At 39.4% G+C, this 24,528-nt stretch overlaps 1 protein-coding gene across 3 annotated transcripts in view; it reads right to left on the bottom strand.

Annotated features, from left to right (window-relative positions):
• hepacam2 (HEPACAM family member 2) overlaps window positions 1-24,528 on the bottom strand; it is a 107,521-nt gene that overhangs the window by 29,155 nt on the left and 53,838 nt on the right. For 2 of the 3 annotated variants that reach the window (XM_043689948.2, XM_043689949.2), the window contains exon 5: window positions 16,118-16,243. The exons of the other annotated variant lie outside the window; for it this stretch is intronic. In XM_043689948.2, the coding sequence (XP_043545883.2) occupies window positions 16,118-16,243 (126 nt within the window). The remainder of the gene's footprint in view (window positions 1-16,117; window positions 16,244-24,528) is intronic. 3 annotated transcript variants of the gene reach the window in all.

Below are 24,528 nucleotides of genomic sequence, written 5' to 3' on the forward strand. Positions count from 1 at the left end.
CTTCTTGAATAAGGGGACAAATTTGTTACCCTCCAGTCTTCTGGGACCTCACCCATGGCTAATGATGATGCAAAAATATCAGCCAGGGCCCCTTCAATTTCTTCTCTAGCCTCTTGCAGTGGATATATCTGGTCAGATCAGGAGGTTTGTCCACCTTCATACATTCTAATACATCCAACAACTGTGATATGGACTATCTCCAAGATATCACTAATAACTTCCCCAAGTTCCCAAGTCATCATGTCTGTGCCACTACACTCATGACATCCTGCCAGGCTGAAAAAGACGTATTTGTTGTTACTCTATGCTTCCTGTTAGCCAGCAAATCTTCTATCTATGCCAATATGTTAACTCCTACATCATGAGCTTTTATTTTCTACAATTACCTTTGATGTGGCAATTTATTAAATTCTGCTGAATGCTGCTGCTCAGGTTCAGAAAGAACTGAAGGAATAAACATTGAAGGAATAAACAATGGCACACCTAGGCATCTGAAGTGCAAAGGTACTGCTGAGGCAAGTAGCCAGCCTTTACAAATGCACTTCTGGTCAACCTCAGCCTCTGAAGTCATTGCTCTTCAGTCATTATCAAAATCTTCATATAGCCTGGAAAATGCAGTGTCTTGCGATGAATCTAAATATGAAATCTCAGCCAATACCTTATCTCTTTGCTCCTGCTTATTGCCTTCCATTAAATGATGGGGCAGTTGAGAACTCAAGAGTATTCCCCAAAGCAAAGAACTTTCTGGCAGCACGCCTCAATAAAGGTGTAACTTCCTTTGGAATCCTGACAGCCAAGGATCTCATACAGCTGCAATACCCATTTCCTCCAGGTAATGCACGAAAACTGGAATTTGCTGTGCCTCTTCCTCAACAGATAATTATGTAGAAAACAATCCTTAACAACAGGAGTACGCAGCATTTAATTAGCAACAATTAGTCAGTGTTCAACTCAGATTATTATAATAGCAATTTCACTTTATCATAGCAAGCACAGATTACAGTTCTTTGATGTTAGCAATGCTTGGCAATGCTAATTAAAATCTTTCAAGAGCAAAAACTTTCAGAAATGCTGGTAACATCTGGATATAACTGGACAAACACAAAATACTGCAGACGCTGGAAATATGAAATAAGAATAGCAATTGCCAAAAATACTCAGCCAATCAGGCAACATCTGTGGAGACAGAAACAAAGTTAACATTTCAGGTCAGGTTCTGTACAAGTCAGAGTAAGGACTTTCAAACTAGCATTGGGCTAGCTATTAACTGGAGGTAATACTGAGATGTTACGGTCATCAGGCCGGTAATTGCCTGAGGTTGGGTTTTCACCCTCCATGACAGATGATGCCCCATCTCCAAGCAAAAGCAGCCAATCAGGCCAGCAGCTCTCCAGTCTCAACACTGCCACCAAGAGGGGTGGCAAGTATAGAGCCAGCAGTCAGTCTCACCTAAACGACAAAGGGCAAGCAGCTTTGGGAAGAAGAAGGTGGCTTCTCCAGGGCCAGGCAATCAGTCCTCAACAAGACAAGGGGAGAGTGCATTGGTTGGGCTGTGTGTTCAAGTGGACCAGCTCATTCATTTTGGGGTCCCTCTGTTAGACACTGAGAAGAAAGTTCCTTCACTAATCTCTTTACCTGCAGAACTCTCCCTCCACCACCCCTGCAGCCAGGCTGCCAGGATACACTTAGAGGCAACATCACATGGTGTCAGCACAACTTGCTGATGGTAAAATAAAACTTACAGGCCACTTAAGATTCTCAAATAGTGCAAGAATCGATGACTACCCAACAACTACACCGCCACACCTAGGTATCTGAAGTGTGACGGTACTGTAGCCATCCTTTACAAATGCACTTCTGGTCAACCTCAGCCTCTGAAGCCATTGCTCTTCAGTCATTACCAAAATCTTCATTTAGCCTGGAAAATGCAGAGTGTTGCAGTGAATCAAAATAGGTAATCTCAGCCGACACCTTAACTCTTTGCTCCTGCTTATTGTCTTCCATCAAATGATGAAGCCAGTTGAGCACTTAGAGCATTCCCCAAAGCAAAGAACTTTCTGGAAGCACAGCCTCAATAAAGGTGTAACTTCCTTTGGGATCCTTACAGCCAAGAACCTCATACAGCTGCAATACCCACAGAGGTGGCCATGGTTCCCATACCATCCCCACCATTGGTGGAAAAACATTCTGCTATTATATCTGTTACTTCTCCAAAAACATTACATGAACTGCTGAGTATTTCCAACATTTTCTGTTGCCATCCTTTATATTGGGAATGGTCTTGCATTTACTTGAAGTCTTCTATCAGAATAATGCTCAAGTAAGGAAAATGCACACAGTTGTTAAGATCGTCATCATCGTCAGGCTTGATTAAACTCAGTATTCATTGTTGCTTATGGTGCAAGTAGTATTTTTTTGGATTAGAGTTTTAAGTACCTTCTGCTTCAGAGACTTGAGCATAAAATCTAAGATTGGAAGTCTCATCTTTTTGGACGTTGACCTAAGACACAGTTTAGATGGATGTTTGGAAAGATGGATAAGAAGTTTCTGTGTCTAACATTCTACTAATAACCGGCATCACAAAGCAGATCAACTGACTATTTATCATGTTTGTTTTTTGGAAACTTTGTTATGTGTAAATTGGATGCTGTCTCTGTATACAAAACTGCGACTACAACTTGGAGACAACCTGACAGCAGGATTGGTGCTTTACAATATCAAAACACATCAGGGTAGAAATTAGATGTCTTTTTACAAATGGTTTCAGTAAGGCTAATTTCAGAAACCAATATCCTCTTCACAAAAGGTTGACATTTGAAAGATGCCAAATAAAGTAGGTAGTTGGTTTGCCAGTTCAGGTTATAATCTTTGAGGAGAAAGTGAGGTCTGCAGATGCTGGAGATCAGAGCTGAAAATGTGTTGCTGGAAAAGCGCAGCAGGTCAGGCAGCATCCAGGGAACAGGAGAATCGACGTTTCGGGCATAAGCCCTTCTTCAGGAATCACCCCGAAACGTCGATTCTCCTGTTCCCTGGATGCTGCCTGACCTGCTGCGCTTTTCCAGCAACACATTTTCAGTTCAGGTTATAACTCAGTCCTAAAGCAATTTCATTCACATGCTTCATTTTCTGGAAAAGTCCTCTGCTTAACAATCTCTCTTGTTTCATGCTTCATTGACTACAGTTTAACTAAAAAAACGTAACCACTCAAATTCTATTCCAGGCTACACACCATCCCAATACACTGATCTGCTCAACCTTCTTTCAATTACAATGTAATTAAACCCTCACAACCTTTTGATGTCCCCTATCTACGATAGGTCTGAACCTACATGTCATCTTCGACTTTTTCAACTCTAGTTTCTCAACATCGTTTTCCTTGCTACACTGCTGGTTTTATATCAGTTCAACAATATCTGGTTAATTCTATCCCAAACTTCCTCTGCCGTCATCAAAATTCTCTCAAAACTATCTCTTTGACTGGGCCTTCGATCCTGTTCTTCAACAATTTCACCAGCGTTGCTGAGAGTTAATCTCTGGAAAGAACTCCATCTTGGTGTTCATGTTACCACAGTTAACATAGTAACAGAATATTCACCTTGATGGCAGCTAATGTGCAATATTAGAAGAACATTTTAGAAGATGCTTAGCGGCTAATGCTCCAAACATTCTACTGATGACATTATTGTTGAGGCAACTACATCACTGAGTCAAGGTCAGAAGCCTACATGAGAGCAGTAGACTCTCAGTTCAAATCAGTTCAAACAACTTTAACTCAAGTTGCAGCACAGCAACCTCCTTGTTAGAAGCAAGATCTATTCAAAAGGAGTATAAATGATTAGCTGTCCAATTAGTGTGATTTTGCACAACATACCCATTAGTTTAATATAAAATGTGAGGTTCCTGAATTGACCTGAACCTAATGGTCGAAAAACAGCAGCATTTTCATAACAGTGTAATTTAATTGTGCTGTAATAGCAGTTCCTAACCAATGTGCAAACAGGGCTGCCAGGAATGTTGGGGCTTTTCAAATCTCTCCTTCACTGAGTCATCACTCAATTTTGACATTCTGATTTTCAAGAAGAGGCACGAAATGCAAGGATGATGTGCAAGCTCCATCTGTTTCCTACTTTTGGTACAGACATTTTAAGTTCCTTTGAAATAAATTATATTGCAATCCACAGTTAGCACCATCACTGAGTTGGTGTATTTTGTCCAGTTGCAACTATTTCACTCCCAGCACTGCAAAATGAAAAGAAACAGTAGCCCCAGCTATAAAGTAAACCAGTACAGTGCATTTCAGTTAGTTTCAGCTCAGAAATAGTTCTGTAAAGGTTTCTGCAATTACTGTAATTGCACAGCAAGCATATAATGTACAAGCCACAATGGGGAAGGTAAAATTCAAAATAGGTTGGCAAGCTATTGACTTCATTGCAGAATTCTAATAATTAAACACTTCAATTCACAAACCAACAATTCATTGAGCCAAAAAAATATAGTTAAACTCTTCACTGATTTAGGAAATGAAAAGCTGAGAAAATTTAATTCCTCAGCTTTGTCCAAATACAACCAGAAAGACCCTAAAAAGATCTCCAGATTCATAAAGGAGTCATTCAACATTAGTGTCAACTTCAAAGCTCACAGACTTGTGTTTATGTCCTACAGGCAGCAATCAAGTCAAACAATTTATCAGTTGTTAGCAGGTGATTGTGCAGAGGTACATAGTTCGAGTTCCGAAAAAAATGTGGTTGAAAGATTCATAGAATTGGTAATAGCTTCATTACCAATCAAATCATTCCAAAGAACACTCTTCAATAAAGCGAAAAGACACATAATTGATGCAATATTGGAATAAGGATTGCAGGACAGAAACACCTCCAAGCTCTGGACTCAGCAATAATAATTGCAATGGTGATCAAAGTCAATTCGAGTTGATCAAAACCCATCCGAGTCATGCGTGAGGTGCTATTTCTCCCATGTAGTGAAGCAATACCTAACTATCCACAATATACAAGCAATATGCCTTTGCTTTGGACAAAGATATGCACAATATCTCATCATCAGAAACAGCTCAAAATGTAGCAGCAAGCTCAATAATTCATGAAAATGGTTGAGACGAAGTCCAACACAAAGAATTTGACCAAGGTTACACCCATGAAGTGCAACCTTTTAGACAAAGTTCAAGAAATAACTGGAACAAAGTAGCTTCCAGTCCTAACCAAACCATACATGTGGTTGGTCTCATGTACAACAGTGAAGAAGAGCTGAAACAGTCAGGAAGATCAAACTTAAGTATTTCAGAAAAAAATGAATAGTGTAAAATGAGCCAAATCATCAGAGATACAAGAACTAATTTTACCCGATTACAAATCCTGGTAGTGATGTATGCAGGTAAATGGCAGTGTGGAGAAGCCTACACATAATAAGATCATTGATTATAATAGATCCAAAATTCCATGTATTGGCATTGTTAACCACAAATGTCAAAATGGTTCTTCTGGATGGTCATCAGAAATTTTGTACATTTTCAAAATAATCAGTCCCACTATCATTAGTTTGCCGACGTGCATGGATCTTTGCGTGCTAGTGACTCAGTAAGCAGCAAAAACATCCATTGTGAAACCAAGGGTCACAGACAACAGAACTGAATCCATCCATAACTGTATAGGTCTATATCCAGATTAGTTTGATCTCAATGGAAATTTACAGTGATGGATGATCACATTAATGTGGCAGTGACCAGATTGAAGAGAGTTTTTCTGTTTTTGTTGTACATAATTTTTATAAATTTTATAGATCTGTTGAATGTATAATTTTTGGGTTTTGTGGATTCTTTTGCATTAAAGCTCAGCGATCTGTAGTTTGGGTTCATCCTGTCTGGAGTCTAGATAGTGCTGTGGAAGGTTATGGTTAAGGATGTGTTGAAGTGGTGCACCTGAAATATTAAAGAGAGTCACTCACCTGTCAAAAGGAAGAAGATACTTTCCAGCCTTAAAAGGGAGAGGATGGATGTTGCCTTATTACAAGAAACACACTTGGATGATGCAGAGCATTTGAAGCTGCAACAGAATGGGTATGACTGGGTTTATTTTTAATCTTTCAATGAAAGGAGTAGTGGGGTGGCCAATTTAGTACACAGATTGCCCAAAGGTGTGCTGATATTTTTTTTGCAAGCTAAACAATTAAGGAATTTGTGTGCTGAATTGGGGTTGGTAGACGTCCAAACACCTTCACCTTACTGGCTGGGACTTCACGCTCTTTTCGAACCCACATAAATGCCACACAAGGATGGATCTTTTCCTGATCCCCGCAGCACATCTGGACTGGGTGGTGTCATGTACAATTAGCAATATCACTATTTTCCATTGCACCCCAGTGTATTTAATGGTTAAGAGTAAGGATGCAGTGGTAGGCTTGCGGCACTGGTGACTGAACCCCTTCATCCTTAAGGATAGCAAGTTTATTGAATCCTTTTCTACTGAGTTCAGGGCCTTCTTAGATATTAATTCAGATCTGGCCAGTAGCTCATCCATTCTTTGGGAAACAGCTAAAAACCTATGCTAGGGGGTTGATTACCTCCCATTTAGTCAATAAGAAGCGAGAGATGGGTGAGGAGCAACGCTTGCTTGAGACACATCTGAAAGTAGCTGAAAAGACATAATTTGACAATTTGCCCTTGCTGGTTAAACTGAAAAGGATCATGGCACTCCGGTCTACACTGAACTCCATGCTTACACGGACAGCCAAGAGGGAGCTGACATTTGCAAGTCAAAGACTATTTGAGCATTATGCTGGGCAATTACCTAGGATACCTTGCTAGGAAAAGGAATGGCCTCCAAGCCATTACCTCGATAAGAGAGAACACTGGAAATATGACCTACGATTTAAAGGGATTAATGCAGCATTCCGGAAATTTTACTCTGAATTATACCATTCTGAAAGCTGTGAGAGTGGGCGGTTAGGATGGAGTCCTTTTTTAAGAACTTGGGCCTTCTGGCAGTGACCTCTGAACAAGAGTTTCTCCTCAGAGCCCGGTGTCAGAGCAGGAGGTGCAGGAGGCTGTGAGGCAGCTCCAGAATGGGAAGGCACCGGGTCCTCAAGGGCTCCTCAGTGAGTTATATAAAGAATTTATAAGTATATTGTCAGGGCCGATGATTAGTATGTTTAATGACTCACATAGTCGTGGCCTCCTCCCACCATCTCTAAGAGAGGCGAACATCTCTCTCATTCTTAAAAAAGGAGAGGCCCTGGAGGATTGTGCTTCCTCTAGGCCCATTTCACTCCTGAATTTTGACTTCAAAATTCTATTCAAGACTCTGGCATTAAGGCTAAAAACTCTACTGCCCTCCATTATTAAGGAGGACCAGATGGGGTTCATAAAAGGTCACAGATCGAAGGATAATATCAGGAGATTACTTAACACAATTCAAGCATGTCAACAGCAATCGATACAGGGATTGGTGATCTCTTTAGATGCGGAAAAGGCATTTGACGGGGTTGAGTGGCCATATCTTTTTCACACTTTGAAGCGGTTTGACCTGGGAGAGGCTTTCATCAGGTGGGTGGAGGTTTTGTATACTGATCCTATTGCCGCGGTCCTCACCAATAGTGTACGTCAAGCAATTTTAATATTTGTAGGGGCAGTCGGCAGGGCTGTTCCTTGTCACCACTGCTTTTCATATTGGTAATCGAACTGCTGGCAGAGGGAATATGCAGGGATCCCAATATAACCGTTCCAGAAGTGGGGACGAAGTCATCTAAGATCGCACTGTATGCAGATGACGTTCCTGTCTTCTTATCAAACCCAACAGTTTCAGTGCCACATCTGCTACAATGCATCAACTTATTTGGTGGCTTCTCGGGTTATAAGATCAATTTTGCAAAGTCAGAGGCCATGCCCATGGGTGGTCTCCTGAGACTGCCTAATCCTGAAGGCTGATCTCAGTTCCCCTTTAGATGGTCGCAGGAGGGCTTTCTCTACTTCGGCATATTTATTACTCCCATTTTTTGATTGGCTATTAAAGCCAATTTTGCCCATTTAATTGACAGAATCAAGCAGGACCTTCATAGATGGGAGGTGCTTCCAATCTCTTGGTTCGGTGGGATAGCTCTCATTAAAATGAACATTCTGCCCCGCCTGTTGTAAATTATGCGAATGCTTTCTCTGCTTTTTACTAAACAAATATTTAGAAGACTGAACGGCTGGTTTAGTTCTTTTGTCTGGTATCGTAAGTGGCCCCTAATTAAATTGACTAAATTGCAGTTACCTTACAGGTTATCAAAAACAATCAGTTAAGCTCGGTGCTATCTTACATGAATGATTGGGCCCAGGTGGACCCTTACTCACTTTGGTTGGACATCGAGCATCTCAGGTGAGATGCCCCCTTGTTAGCCTGCTATTCTTAAAAAAAAAATGTGGACAGTTAAGGAATATTGCCATAGCCCAATAGTCATCAATACTGTCAAGGCATGGAGGGCAATGCACCAGGGTGAGGGCAATATTGCCAAAACATCATTTTTGATACCCATATTTGGTACACCGGGCTTTCAGCCAGAGATGATAGACTCTGGTTTTAATCTATGGGCAGCTAGGGGCATGTCTTGTCTGGGTGACTCATTCCAAAGGGACATACTGATGTCTTTTGACCAGTTGGCTCGGAAATATGAATTGCCCAGTAGGGACCTCTTACGTTTCTTTCAAATTAGAAACTTCATACAAAAAGAGATCACTCTTTGTTGCGTGTTGCGTGCTGAGGGTACATTATCTGTTAGCAACCCTAATCATCTATTGGGAGAGGTCCCTTGGATAATGGCTTTGTAGGATATGGGAGAGGGAGCTGGATGTTGAGGTCTCTTCTGAAATATGGGAGGAGACCTGGAAAAATGCAAAAAGGATCTCAACTTGCAACAGGACTCACGCCTTGCAATTGAAGATTCTCCATCTGATCCCAGACCGCCTTGCTAACTTTAAAGCGGGAGCATCTCCAATGTGTCCTAAATGTAAAGTGAGCATGGGCACGCTTACTCATTGTCTTTGGTCCTACCACAGACTGCGGGCATACTGGAGCGCTGTGGTAGACGAAATAGAGAAGGCCCTGGGGACGGAGGTGGAGATGGACCCAGTATCTCTTCTTCTTGGCTTTGTTAATTCTCTTTCATTGGATACACACAAAAGAAAGGCTTTTCGGTATCCTCACTTTTTGTGCTGGAAAAACCATTCCGTTAGAGTGGGTGTTGGACAATCCCCCAGGACTGGTGGGCTGGTGTAAGCTAGTCATGGAGCATATCCCCTTGAACTTTCTGACGAGTATGGCGCACCATAAAACTGAGAATTTCTATCAGAAGTGGCAGCCCTTTCGGACTACCGAGGTACAGATCTGTCTGCCATACTAATAAGAGCCTTTCTGTAGCCATGGCAATTCTAAGTAATGGGTTTGGTATTCAGAGAGAGCAACTACGAACATATGAATATGTATAAACTTATGCACTTGATGATCGAGGGCTATTGTTTTGTTTTGCTGAGCTGTGTTAGAGTTATTATTATTGTTAAGATTTTCCTTTTTTAGCTTAGTTATTAGTATTTATTTATGTAATTAACGGTTTTGTTTTTTAATATTGTTTTGAATTGCTTGGTTTTGTATTTGTTGTAACATTCAAAAGAAAAAAATTCTTCTTTTTAATAAAAATATATTTAAAAAAATAACTAGATACACTGAAACACAATAATGTTATTCGTAACGTCAGTCCCCATCACTTGGTGCAACTGAATCATTTGTATGCTAAAACTGTTACTAGACATTAGTGTTTGGATCCATGGAACTAAATCTCACCTTGTAAGTTGTCTTCATTAAAATCTCCACTTTTGAGGAGTTCATCCCCAAATTCTCCAGTGTTAGGTCCTTCTCCAAATTGGTTACAAAGCAGCTTATGGTTACTGAACTTTTCACCTGATTCGTAAGAACTTACCAGCTTCTGGATACAATTTTACACATATTGCTTTATATGACTGCTGTCCAGACTGTCTGTGGGCCAGGTTATCATTCAGTAACACATGGACATAATTATAGAGAATATCCCAGGTTGTCAATGTATTATTAATGGCATTGCAATCCTAGGAAAGAACAAAGACAAGCACAACAGCAATCCCCATTAGCTCATGGAGGTGGCAAAGAAACATGGCTTTGATGTTAACAACAATCTAAGGCAAATATTTTTTTCACTTCCATATACCCATCCAGCAGTATCAGACTTGACTCGATTATGACTAAGGATGTGCAGAAGATGCCTACACTTCAGGATAAAGGCAACCCACAGGGATGTTACAGTTTGCTCAACTTTCTATTACCAAAGGATACAGGTTTTGTATGTAAAATCTTTCCTCTCAGGATCCTTCTGCTAGGATGGCCACCAATATATCTTTAAATCTTGAAAGGTGCTTTCTTATCTTGGAAATTAATACTCCAGGAAATATAACCCATGTAAACCTACCATTCTGGGAGTAGATGTATCTCAGAAAGAGCTTGATGTATGCCTGTTGCTGGAAAAAATGTCAATTGCATTGGATCCAAAGTCTTCACAGGCAAACGATTTCAACATCAAAAAGAAAACTCTGGCACTGATATTTGGAATACAACAATTCCATGCATACCTTCCTGGCAAACACTGTGTAGTTCAGGTTGATCACGACCATTGGAAATGACTTGTAGGTTGTGCTTACAAGTGCACCAGCATAGCTCCTAAGTCTTTCTATCAAAATTCAAAGTTATGATTTTAAAATGTAGTACAAAACTGAGATCACAGATGATAACCTCGTGCTCTGTTGGATCTACAGGCAGATGTCAGTCGATATGAGGTCAAGGACAATCTTCACATTGATCATAACCAAAAGAATAAATTCAACATTCTACATCTTATGTCAATCAGCTCCAAGAGATGGAACACACTCCTTCAAAACACTGAAGGACTTTGATGGAGCACACTTTGATGGACTGAAAGGCTTGGAGCATTGACAGACTTGCCAGGAGCTGACTGTCACTGCCAAGAACCAGGGAAGAGTTCATCTCTACTTGGCAAAGCTTTAGACAGAATATGGAGATCAGGCTTTCCAGTGAATTGGAAGTGAAGGCTCAATCTTTGACAGTACTTGCTGATCCAGCCATAATTCAGCATCTGACAGTAAATGTCGCAGCTTCAATTTCAGCATATGTAATAGCCAGCCAATTTCCCAGTGCTGCAATTGGACGTGTCGATTCAATTCATGATATTTCTACTCAATGTCATGCAAGCTTAGCATAACGTCCTGTGGATTCAGCCAGCTGTCATCTGGATGTGATAACAATGCTCAAAATGCCAAGTGGTATCTCCAACAACGCCAGCAATCATGGCACTGGTAGAAACATGAATGCTACTATGCTGTGAGAGAACAACAGATGACTGGAACTGCTTAGGAGCTATTTCATGGAATGGCAGGGACTCTCAAACATGCTATTCTTCCTCGCATGATAGCATTCATCCTCCTACCAATGCCACTCTTGCCAAGGTGGTGCAGTCCAAAGCCATGCCCTCATGGGCGCAAGCTGCTTGAGTGCTACAAGAACATTTACAGTTTCCCCCACTGAAAGATTGGAGCCTTCCATACACCACACTGCAGTCCCTGGGTTAGCATTGTAGAGGAAAATTAGACCAGGCAGAAAAGCTATTGGACAGGCCCTGAGAGGAAGTACAACAATGAATAGTTGCACACCATACGTATGATTCTCAGCACTGTTGAATAAAGTTGGTATGGAATGGTTAATTTGCTGTATATTTATTTCAGGATTTTGGTGAAGAAGACATTGAACCCAACATTTTCAGACATTGAATGATGTTGCTGAGGAAGTTGTTAGAATTATGTGAGATTGACAGTAAGGACATTCCTTGCAGGAAGAACCAAAAATCCCACTTTTAGCCAAGTGTTGAACAGCAAGAGAAGATTCTCATGAGTGAACAGTGACAGGTCTGTTTACACACTTTACAAGCTTCACTACTACGCCATCTCACCTCATTGCTTTGCACTTGGGGATTTCTTCATGTGAACCTGAGTCTAATGAGATGCTCGTGGTCATTCTGTCTAAAGCTGTAATGTCCCAAATCTCCCTTCCTTTATTCCTCCTTGTGAGTTGGCTGCCAAACTCCTGGTTATAAGCATTGTACCCATTTCATTAACAAGTACATATTAATGCAAGGGAATCTTTCTGGTTGCTGTAATGAGAGCTGGTACAAATATGCCAATGAATGGGTAGTCACTGAGTTTCTGAAACATTGGGAAACCCATTCTCTTGGCAAAGTCAGAGTCATAGAGATGTACAGCATGGAAACAGACCCTTCAGTCCAACTCATCCATGCACACCAGATATCCTAATCTAATCTAGACGCATTTGCCAACACCCGGCCCATATCCCTCCAAATCCTTCCTATTCATATATCCATCCAAATGCCTTTTAAATGTTGTAATTGTACTAGTCTCCACCACCTCTTCTGGCAGCTCATTCCATACACGTACCACGCTCTGCATGAAAAGGTTGCCCCTTAGGTCTCTTTTATATCTTTCCCCTCTCACCCGAAACCTATGCCCTCTAGTCCTGGACTCCCCCACCTCAGAGAAAAGACCTTGTTTATTTATACTTTCCATGCCCCTCATGATTTTATAAACCTCTATAAGGTCACCCCTCAGCCTCTGACACTCCAGGGAAACAGCCCCAGCCTATTCAACCTCTCCCTTTAGCTCAAATTCTCCAAGCCGGGCAACATCCTTGTAAATCTTTTCCGAACCCTTTCAAGTTTCACAACATCTTTCCAATAGGAAGGAGACCAGAATTGCACGCAATATTCCAAAAGTGGCCTCTGATTTCTCGTGATATAAAGGGCCTCAGTGACCTTGACACAGTGATGCACAATGAACTGAGAAAAGTTGATAATTTGCCAGTCCCAGTGTAGAAGGATCCTCCAGTTTGGAAACTGAGGGCTATGGTGACCTGATTGCACATTGTCAGCAGTATCATTACCATGCTGGGTGGTTTCCACACAATTTGAGGAGGTGGCACAGATCACTGACTAGACTCATGGTGAAGTATAGCTGCTATAGATATAGTATATGACAGGCTTTGATGCCAATAAGAATATGTTCTCAGTAAACCCTCGTGGTTAAGGGGCTCTGTTGAAAGACTCCCTTCTGCTACCTCTGTTTCCCACAATACCTGAAACATCTCCAGTCTATTACAATCATAGTCAGAACTCATACAACAACAGGTTATAGTCCAACAAATTTATTTAAATTTCAAGCTTTCAGAGCACTGCTCCTTCATCAAGTGAAGTTACTTCACCTGACAAAGCAGCAGCGTTCTGAACGCTTGTGATTTTAAATAAACCTGTTAGACTATAACCTAGTGTCATGTGAGGTGACTTTGTCAACCCCAGTACGACATTAGCATCTTCACATCATGTGAGAATCATAGAATTGCAACCCAACCTGTAACTATTCCTTCGTTGACTGACAGCAAGTTTTCAGTACAGACACCTATAAAATGTACACCACTCTACTTCAGACAAATGTCCAGAACCACTCTCTTGTCAGTCAAAGAATACATGTGTGATCCTCCAGTAACATAGTTCACAGTCCCACCTTTAACTCTGCAGTAGCAAATGGAAATCAGAAATACCCCAATGGACTGACAACATAACTTGTCCATTCAATTTGCTTCCAATGCACTTGCAGGATGGCTGCACTATTATCCTTTCCAATGTGGTGATAAGCATATGTCATGGTGAAATCTGGCATGATCTGTTTAAATTCTACATTTCTGAATGATGAATTTTAGACATATTTTCTTTCTTGTGAAGAATGCTTCAAGTATTCAAGCAGTTTTTAAAAAATCATAGAATGTCAATATAGTTTGTGATGACTTTTGATTGTTCAACTTAGCAATTGCTGACAATTCTACAAATCCTTTGTCCAATGTGACAATACTGTGGCTTTAAGAGGTGTATTTTGTCCTGTTTTTCTGTATGAAGAGAGGTTAAGACAGAGGTGCTGAGTGATCTGTTCCAAGCCAATGAAGTACCAGCTTGTCGAGGCTTGAAGTTTTTTAAAGTTGGAACAATAGAAGCAACATGAACGGGTGGGGTCACCCTCCCACAGAACAAGGGTTTTAGTTTAGCTTTCAGTAGGCGTTGGGGTTTTTTGGAAGCTGATTGTAAAAGATGTTACATCTCTCTCTTTCTTTGTTACAACTTGAGGTCTTTTCCTGCTGCTAGAATTGCATGTGAGATAAATCTATTTTACTAAATTTACCTTTGCCAAGGATGTGTTTATGGGATGTTACTATATTTGAACAGTTTCTATCTAGTAGTTAAAAAAAACTATTATTTTGTTACATTTTCCAATAGAATTAAAATTAGACCCATTCGTCTTTTGTTTGAAAGTTAACGTTGCATCACCATAATCTTACCAGACCATGGGGCTACTCTCTCATTACAGAGAAGTGACTGGTGATGATTTAACCTTAGGGCCACCAGACCTCAGGCAAGGGAAGAGGTTGAGAAGGAGAGTCCTTTAGGGTAACCATCAAACTGGTGACAGGAATTGAACCCACACTGTTGGCATTACACTGCGCTATAAACCAACAATCCAGCCAACTGAGCTAAACCGATTCATATTTTAACTATAGTGTAAGAATAAAAGAATAAAGCTGAGTAGTGTAACCAATCAAATTTTATCTGGAACACAGCACCTCAGATTTGCTTTTAAATAAGAAAAAGTTAGGACCTCAGCTATCTCCTTGATATATTTGAAGAAAGTTTGGTCTGGTCCATAACACTAAGCACCAACTAATGAATGGATTTCTTGGAGATAGATAGACAGGATTACTTTAGAATCCAATTGGCTTCGAGGCAAATAAAATGTCTAATGATAAAAAGTGGAATAAAGTTAGATCTTGTGGAACACTAGGCAATCCTGAGCCAGTTATATCCACAATTATCCAAACCATTAACATATAACTCAGCAAAGAACAAAGACCCAAATCAACAAATGGTAATTCCAATATTTGAGACAGGCTTCTGTAGCCACATGTCTGATGTTGTGTTCCTACAGTCCAAATGTTACAAATATTTGAAAAAATATTTTTTAAATTGCATTTTAAAACTGACTACTGAGTTTAAAGCCTTTGAAAATGCATCTAACATTGCCTGAACCTTTGCAACTGCAGTGTTCGTCAAATTTCTGGATACTTCTTCAATGAAAGGCCAAACATTAAATTATACTATACAGAGTATGTCAGCACTGACCAAAACAATGGACAAAATAATTTATATAATTAATTATATAAACTCCAATTATTCAGTACATCTCCCATGACATATACTTTTTACTTACAACATAGATTTACAGCTCATTGGCCAACTGCAAACTACAGACGTTATACATGAGTTGCAACCAGCCTTACAAATAGAAGTAACAACATATTGGACAGGAAATCTTTGCTAACCTGCCTATTTTAGCTTTATTGAGTTTACAATTTAAAATAAATACCTTCCCACCTGTCTTGAAGCCACTGTCTTGTGTTAGTGTATGGTAAACAGTGCACCAGTTGCCTTTCAGTACCTGACCTATTTTCTCATTCTTCAAGTTTGAGTCGAGATAATGAGTACCTGAAAGCTCTCTGATTAAGGAATGGATCATTGCCTAGTTTGATTCTGCTTTGACCCAACTTACACTTGCCAGCAAGAAGCAATAAACCCTTTTTTGGTTTTGTTTCTCTCCCACTTCACTCAAAGAACCGAAATAATTTTTTTTACACCCAACCACCACTCTAGGTGAAATAAGCTAACGTAGTAAAAACACTGGCTACTTCCTGACCTGATCCCTGAGTCCAGGTAATACATTTACTCAGAACAGCTTTACAAGAAAAACAAATGCCAAGAAAATGCTTGCAAATCTTGAGCAAACATCCTGAGGTAAATATGACAATAACAACCACATAAATACCAAAATTATTTTCATTCTTTCCAAATGTCTAGTGGATGACAAAGTTCTGAATGAATACCACAAAACTGAGCTTGATCTTAGTTGATAAGAGCATACCTTTTCGTGGAAAATATCTTCTCAGAAGAAAGTAAAGAAGTATACAGACAATCAGAGTCAGTGACATTCCAACAATTATTCCCAATGAATGAAGTGAACTTTCTTTTTGTTTCAGTTTTTCTTGACCTGTTAATGAAATATGATCACACAATGAGAAGATAATCAGTGAATGTACTTTGTGTCATTGCAGGGCACAGGAATTATAAACATTAATTGAGGACTGTGGAAATAAATAATGGTACTGGTGCAATTAAATTGGAAGATTAACAGAGAGTGAGATGAACAAGATATGCTTTGCATCCAAACTGAATTTACACTGGTGAAGTAGTTACTTGCTTGTTGCTGTGACAAATGTTAGATGTGAATTCAGAAGTGGCTGAACAGTGCTGCTTTCTGGCTGCAATGGGATTCATTTTCATTCTTTTGTTAATTTTGTTGATAAAGTAGTTGCGAGTGTACACACAATCCTGATTTACCACTTTCAATCTATTACTGGCATCCTAACTAGCAAAGAAATCCCAGATATTTTTCATTCCCATTAAAGGTGAATTTCCCCAAATATTGATCCATTTTTTTTTAGATTAGACTCCCTACAGTGTGGAAACAGGCCCTTCGGCCCAACAAGTCCACACCAACCCTCCGAAGAGCAACCCACCCAGACCCATTCCCCTACATTTACCCCTGACTAATCCACCTACACTATGGGCAATTTAGCATGGCCAATTCACCTGACCTGCACATCTTTGGACTGTGGGAGGAAACCGGAGCAAACCCACGCAGACACGGGGAGAATGTGCAAACTTCACACAAATTGAACCTGGGTCCCTGCCACTGTGAGGCAGCAGTGTTAACCACTGAGCCACTGTGTTGAATAAACTTTTAGTAGAGAATGTTTTTTACATAGTCATAGTGTCACATTCAGTCCATTGAGCAGTATGAGTTTAGAGATTGAGGAGGCAGAATTGAAGAGCATCGATCAATTTCAACATAAGTGATATGGGTTGAACAGGTTTCTTCACTTTTCCTTCCATTCTTTGCTTTTCATCAGTTACAAAAACCAGGAGCAGTTGAGACTATACTGCAAGTATTCCAGATATGTGCCTGGTGAGACAGTATAGAAAATGCCCTTTTTAATGGATGAGTGCAATGATCAGTGGACAGTCCTAATTCGAGTTGTCATCAGGCAAATAGTCAATTGCTGGGTTATCACTGTCTCTGCTAAAACGTCTATTATGAGCAAGCCAAATTTTTACTGAACTCACCCAGATTTGCCTGCATCGGTAGTAGATTCGCTAACTTTAAGTGCATTTAAGTAGTCATTGGACAGGCAAATGGATGTACATGGAATAGTGTGGGTGGGATGGGCTTCAGATTAGTATGACAGGGCGCCACAACATCGAGGGCCAAAGGGCCTGTACTGCGCTGTAATGTTCTATGTTCTATGTTCTAATTCAGTGCAGAATTTGAAGTAGGTAATACTTACCCAAAAAGAGAGTCTGTGTTTGTGTGTTATACACTAAATAGTGACGTTGATAAAGAATAGAGAATTGAAAAGTTATGGGGCAATGTTTACTGCAATACATCTCTGGGAAAGCCAGATAAAATAAAAGGCTTATTAAACTCAGACTAATAATAAAATCAAAATGAAAACAAGATGTTAATCTAGTGTAAACTAGTCTCAACCTAAATACAGACCCTCAAAATAGGAAGTATTTCATTTCATTCCAAGAGATTAACAATAATGTACATTTGCAATGCCCATTATCTCTGTTGAGCAAATCTGTGTTCTACATTCTCAATGATGGATTCTCCAGTCACTTTGACAGGTGAGTGGTCAGCAAAACAAGAAGACAGATTTAAAGTCTAGGCTGCTTTTGCTTCATGTTTGATGTGAGACCAAACTTCAATTGCATCACCATTACAAATACTGCATGAGAAGTCAGTATTAGATGACAGATTGAGTCATCCAGACCTGAAATGTTAGATTGCTCTCTCTCCATAGATGCCACCTGACCTGCTGTTATCTCCAGCATTTGTTGTTTTTAGATGATAGATCATTCTTGACATTGGTCCTGTGCTATGCTCACTTGTCCTGAAGACTCTTGACAGTGTTCTCTTCAAGTGTTGAAACATTTTAAAGATAGAAACTTCTCCACTTGAATCTGTACTAGCCCCAGGTCACTTTGGCATGGCAAGAAGTCTGAAGAAAGACAGAGATCTTGCAATAACTTGCCCATAGCCATGTATTCCAGGATTCCAGAGTCTCAGTACAAAATATACCACTTCATTAGTATAAAAGTTTCACTATTTTGGGAATGTCACCTCTAATTACACTGGATGACAAAAATGAACCATCACCTAGCAAGCAAGTTCAGCATTTGGCAAGCTGACTCACAGGTTTTGGAAAAAGCATGCTGTTTCTTTCACAGCAAAGATCAAAGTCTACGATGCAGTGGTTCTTCATTTTTATTTATTGGTGTGATATGTGGATAATATACTAGCATCACACTTATAACCAGAAACATTCAATCTTCATCTCCTGAATGTGGTTGCAACATTAGGTATGAGGATAAAATCCTCAACATCATCTGCTCATCCGAGCTGAGCTTTACTGGGTCCATCATGTGGTTAACGTGGAAGATTCCTGGATATCAATGTACTCTGTAACTAGCTGATTGCAGGAACCCTGCAGTCTTCAGGATATCCCAAACTTTGAAATAAAGACAATCTAAAAGCCATCCACAGAGCTTGCAAAGTGAAGACCTTATAATAATAAATACTCCAAGACTGCTTTTATGAGTTATGAGTAAGCCACTTAGATTCACAACAGTAATTATTGTTTCCACATTATTTTCCTCTGGATTGATTGGCATTGTACTATTTAGTACATCTGTGAGAGAGCTTTTGCTGCAGTGTGAGATATGGAGCTATATTAAGATGACATACAGAGTTTTGGAGATGTGTCAATTTTGTTTATATGTCAAGTGATACACATTTAAATAGCAGGAAGATTTTTGACAATTAGACCTATGTTATCTGCATTGCGATTACAATCACATTGATCATTTTGTCTCAAACTCTGTGCTTCTGTTTGAAGTTGATTGGTTGCAACATGATTGAGTAGTGCAAATATCACCATGGAGTTCCTGCCTGCACTGATTGTAAAAAACATGACCAACAATGAGCACCTGCTGTTTCTATTTACTTGTAAAATACACCTGCCCTGCAAAATGAAGCCTTCATCAAAGCATAAGGCTGGTGTGAAAAGAGCAGCCGATTCATTGCTGACAATCAGTTTATATAATTCTCCTGAATGGTGGCAAAGTAATGAGAACCCAATTAGCCTATAATATTGCTTCTTATAATTGTTTCACTTTGACAATTTTTCACTGAAGATGTTGAAATAAGAAGCAGTGATCCTACTGAAAGAATATAAAACAAGGATGTATGCATTGCTATGCACAGGGACCATGAAACTGTAAGTCCTAGGAGCTGAAGTAGGCCATTCAATCCATCAAGTCTGCACTGTCTCTTCATAAAATCACAGCTCATTTGATATTCACCCACTACACTTTTCTGCCTTTCTTCACAATCTTGATTCAATTCTGCATTAAAAATTTGTTTATCCCAGCCTTGAATATATTTAATGATCTAGCCTCTGTAGCCCTCTTCAGTAAAGAATTCCACAGATTCAATATGGCCTGAGAGAAGAAATTTCTCCTCATCTTTATTCTGAGATTATGCCCTCTGGTCTTAGATTCTCCAGCAGGGGAAACAACCTTTCCATGTCAACCTTGTCAAGTGTGTAAAGAATCTTGTCTTTTTCAATAACGTTGTCTTATTCTTCTTTATTCCAATGAGTACAGGTCCAACCTACTCAACCTCTCCTCATAAGAAAGCCCCTTCATACCAGCAGTGGATGCAGAATATGGAATGTAGCACTATAAACAAGAATTTCTTTGATACGTGAAATGAGTTTGCACACTGAGTGACTGAGTAATAAAGTTAAGGAAGAATCTCAAGTTAAAGCTCAAGTCTTGCACAGATCTTGATAGTCATATTATCATTGTCGTTTGTCACTGGATGGAAGAGAAAAAATATCAGTTTGTGAGAGGTGTGACGACAGACTCTCTCAGCATAGTCTGAGTCGTAGGTTGACTTGAGTGGGTTTGTGATCTGTAGTCTTTTTGGGACCTTCTCTGCTTTCTTGCATTTCTGCAGAAACTTGATGTCTGTGTCAATGTGCGTGATCTTCTTGGAGATCCTCTCCACTTTGAGTCGGCAGTCTTTGGTGTGAATAGTACCTGCACCTGACGAAGGGGCAGCACTCCAAAGCTTGTGAGATTTCAAATAAACCTGTTGGACTGTAACCTCGTGTTGTGTGATCTCTGACTCTGTCAGCACTTTATGCTAATTTATTACTGTCTGTGAGAAAGTGGTGGTGGAGGGAAGGAAATCTGCCATTCTTATTGACTAACTGCTTTCTGAACAATTAGCAATGGGGAGTTAACAATGGTCTACATAGCAATGGCTATGTCCCATGAACTAATAAAAATAAACTGGGGGTTGATAATTTGGGGCATTCTGTCTGAAAGCATAAAAAACTGTGCAACCTTACTCAAGGGCCTGCCATGTAATGGGCAAGTTTCCGAAACAGTGGCTGCTCTGTCTTGAACAACGTCAATCGCTTTTAATGTTTTAGAAACTGCACTCATGAAGACAGATGAAGATTATTCTATCATAATTCTGATTTGTGTTTTATAGATGGTGGACTGGACTTGGAGACATCCAGAGGTGTGTTGACTCAGAAATACTTGTAGTCTCTGGTCTGTTCTTAAAGCGACAGCCAGTGGTACCAGCACAGTTAAGTTTCTGGTGGATTATGACCTCAAATATGTTGATGGTGGTTAATTCAGCAATGGTAGTGTCATTGGAAATTAAGTAGACAGTGTTAAATTCTCTTGATAAAAGTAATTATCGTCTGGCACTTGTGTATCTCTAATGTTAATTGCTGCTTATTATTCAAAATTTGAATATTGTCCAACTCTTGCTGCATGTCTGAGGAGTCAGAGTGATACTGAGCATTATGCAATCATCAGTAAAATCCTCATTTTAATCTTATGATGGAGATGTCTGGTTATAAAAGACTTCCCTGGGGAACTCCTGTAGTGATGTCCTTAGCTATGTCAAATGTACTTTTTTTACCTCAATCAATTTATTATAAATCCACTTGCCCACCTATTTCCTTAACCTTTCATATGCTTCATGTATTAGTTTTCTAAATTCTGTAAAACTTTGCCTTAGTAGTCACTTCCAATGAAGGAATAACCTCTACTTCTAAAGGGTTATTAGATTTGATTTAAACTACGTCCAAAACCATGGGCTCTTACCTTATTAAGTAGCATAAAGTTGGTACCTTATCAAAAGCCTTCTAGAAATCCAAATATATTACATCTACAGCTACCCCATCTATCCTGCTTGTTACCTCCTCAAAGATTCTACTAAATTTGTCAGACATGATTTCCCCTTTGTGAACCATACTGACTCTGTTTGATTAAATCATGTATTTCTAAATGCTCTGATATTGTTTCCTTTATAATATGCTGTAACATTTTCTAAGGATTCTTGGATGATTAGTCCCAATGGCAACCATTATTTCTGCAGTCCCATCAAATCCAGGGACTTAATCAATCTGTAGCCCCATTCGCTTCCCACGTACTTTTTTGTTAGAAATAGTTATTGAATTTATTTCCTCTTATTCTTTGCCCCCTACTTGGTACTGAATAACATATTTAATATTACATCATAATTTGAAATGCTGTTAGTGTCTTCTACTGTGAAGACTGATTCAAAATAGGTATTCAAATCTCTGCTGTTTCCTGTTTCCTCATTATTATTATTTGCCCAGCCTAATTCTCTAAGGGGTCTATGTTCCTTGGCTTCTCTCTTCCTTTTTAAATATTTAAATATGCTTTTGCTGTCCATCTTGACATTATTTGCAAATATTATTTGATATTACTCAAAGTTTATCCTTTCACTCTTTATTTTCTTTTATTGATTTTTAACATTTTCCAAATCCTCTGGTATACCACTAATCTTTACCACATTGTATATTTTTCTTTCAATCTGATGCTGTTCTTAACCTTCCTGGTTAACCATGCTTGGCTTAGTTCCCTTTTTAGAATCCTACTTCCACACAAGAAAATGTCTTTGCTGTGAGCTATGACCTATATTCTACCATTGCTCATCAATTGTCTTTGCTACTAAAGTTCTTTCCTAGTCCATTTCATCTAGCTTTGCTCTCATTCCTTTGTGATTACCCTTAATTAAGTTTAGCACAGTTGTTTCTGACCCAAGTTTCTCCCTCTCAAACTGATCGTCAAATTATACCATGTAATGATCACTGTTTCTGAGTGGATCTTTTACTCTGACATAATTTATTGAACTTGTCTCATTACACATCAGATGCAAAATAACCTGATCCTGGTCGAATCCACAACATATTGTTCTGTGAAAGTGTCCTGAAAATACTATACAAACAAATTCTTCCACATGGCTTCCTTTGCCAATCTGACTACACGAAGGTTAAAGTCACCCATGATTAATCTGTTGCCTTTAAAGACCAGATTGATTGAGGCTTGAAAGCTAGAGTCCCAAGGCAAGTCTTCTGCCTCCTCACTCAGCATCTTCCTCAATTCTTGCAGGGTCATCTGCCTCAAATTCCAATGTCTCAGTCTGGACAGCTATTTTTAAAAGTTGGATTTGTAGAGCCAGGAATTCTCCCTATTGTGTGCACCCAATTCACAAACAAAGGTTCAGGTTCAAGTCCTTTTCTCATTCTGTCTCTCGGCCTCTGTCATCTTCTTCTTTACTTTCCATCTAAACTCAATCTAAGCTCGATTGATCTCAATTGAATTTCTAACCTGACATCGCAGCACATACACAAACAGAAATTGTTGGTAAATCACAGCTTTTCTGCATCTGAGTTCTGAACAAAGGTCACAGAAACCACATGCTGCCAGACCTGCTGAGTTTCTCTTTGAGTAATTTTTGTGTCTGTTTCAGATCTCCAGAATCCGCTATTGTTTTTTCTCTATCACATATACCCTTTTTAATGCTTTAACTCTCACTCTCTTGTTATCACTTAGGAAACTTGACTTTAGTTGCCCTAACCTTCCTGTGTGAATTTATCTTGACTATCCCTGCACTGCTTCCTCTTTAAAGGCAGCCTGGTTTTCCATATTTGCTCACAACAATTGACCCTCTTGTATTTAAATATTTTTAGTCTAGATTTCTTCATGTTCTTGTCCACAGCTAAGCAAAACCTTATGATAACATCATCACTCTTTCCTAAATGTTTCCCTACTGACATTTAATGCACCTTGTTCCTCAGAACCAAATCCAGTAATGCTTCACTCTGTGTTATGCTAGAAATGTGCTGATTAAAAATATTTTCCTGAACACACTTAAAAAAAAGTTCTCCTTCTCTGCTCTTTAAACAATTAATATCTTAGTTTATTTTATGTTTAAATAAAGTGTCACATTATCACTACATAATAGATTTTGCACTACCCTATTATTTCCCTGTATATTTGCTTTTCTACATCTTTCCCATCAGATGGTGATATACAGAACTAGACCAAGTAATGTATTTGTTTTTCTCTTAACTCTAATCAATCTTTACTTGAACATTCCATTGAAGGAACAACAAGAAGAGAAAGCTGATGAGGTTACAGCACTCTCACTTGATTTCACAACTTTGGTGACTTTTCTAACAAGTTTTCAAGTGAATCCTGTGCTGCAGAACTCCATGTGCAAAATTGCCCTTTGGTGAGCTGGCATCTGTGCTATTCTTTCCCTCTATTGTGGCTGCAAACCATAGGTTTCCATTACCTCTCCAGGCTGGATTTTATGGAGATGGCAGAAATCTTTCCTGTTGGTTACAGAGCCGGTATGACAGCCACACTGTCTCCTCTGGAAAGACCAATCAGCTGAGATACCAGGCCCACATTAATGCGACTGATTCTTAACTGCCTTCTGAAGTAGTCTTCAGAGCCAACCCACTTAAGGAATCTACATCAGATACAGGACTTTCCAACCATGTCTACATTCTACGCAAGAATAAGGAAAATACTTACCTGCCAAAGTATACTGATGCATGGCCAAAGACCAGAGAGAACACCCAGAAAAAAAATTAACAGATAAACTAAAAGCCTGATTGAATAAAATTGTCTCTTGCATAAAAAACTAGGAAGAGACTGCACTGAACTATCTATGATGGTCAACCCTTCTTTGCTAAACTGTAGCTGGTTTTGAAGCAGGACAAATAACAAAGCTCAAAGATGTTTGAAAATAAGAAATTTCAAGCTGCATTAGGACTCATCAACCATGGATTAATTAGACTGACTAAT

The sequence above is a fragment of the Chiloscyllium plagiosum genome, unplaced genomic scaffold, assembly GCF_037043375.1.
Source record: "Chiloscyllium plagiosum isolate Xiang-an unplaced genomic scaffold, Cpla_swu_hap1 HiC_scaffold_5, whole genome shotgun sequence".
NCBI classification, from domain to species: domain Eukaryota; kingdom Metazoa; phylum Chordata; class Chondrichthyes; order Orectolobiformes; family Hemiscylliidae; genus Chiloscyllium; species Chiloscyllium plagiosum.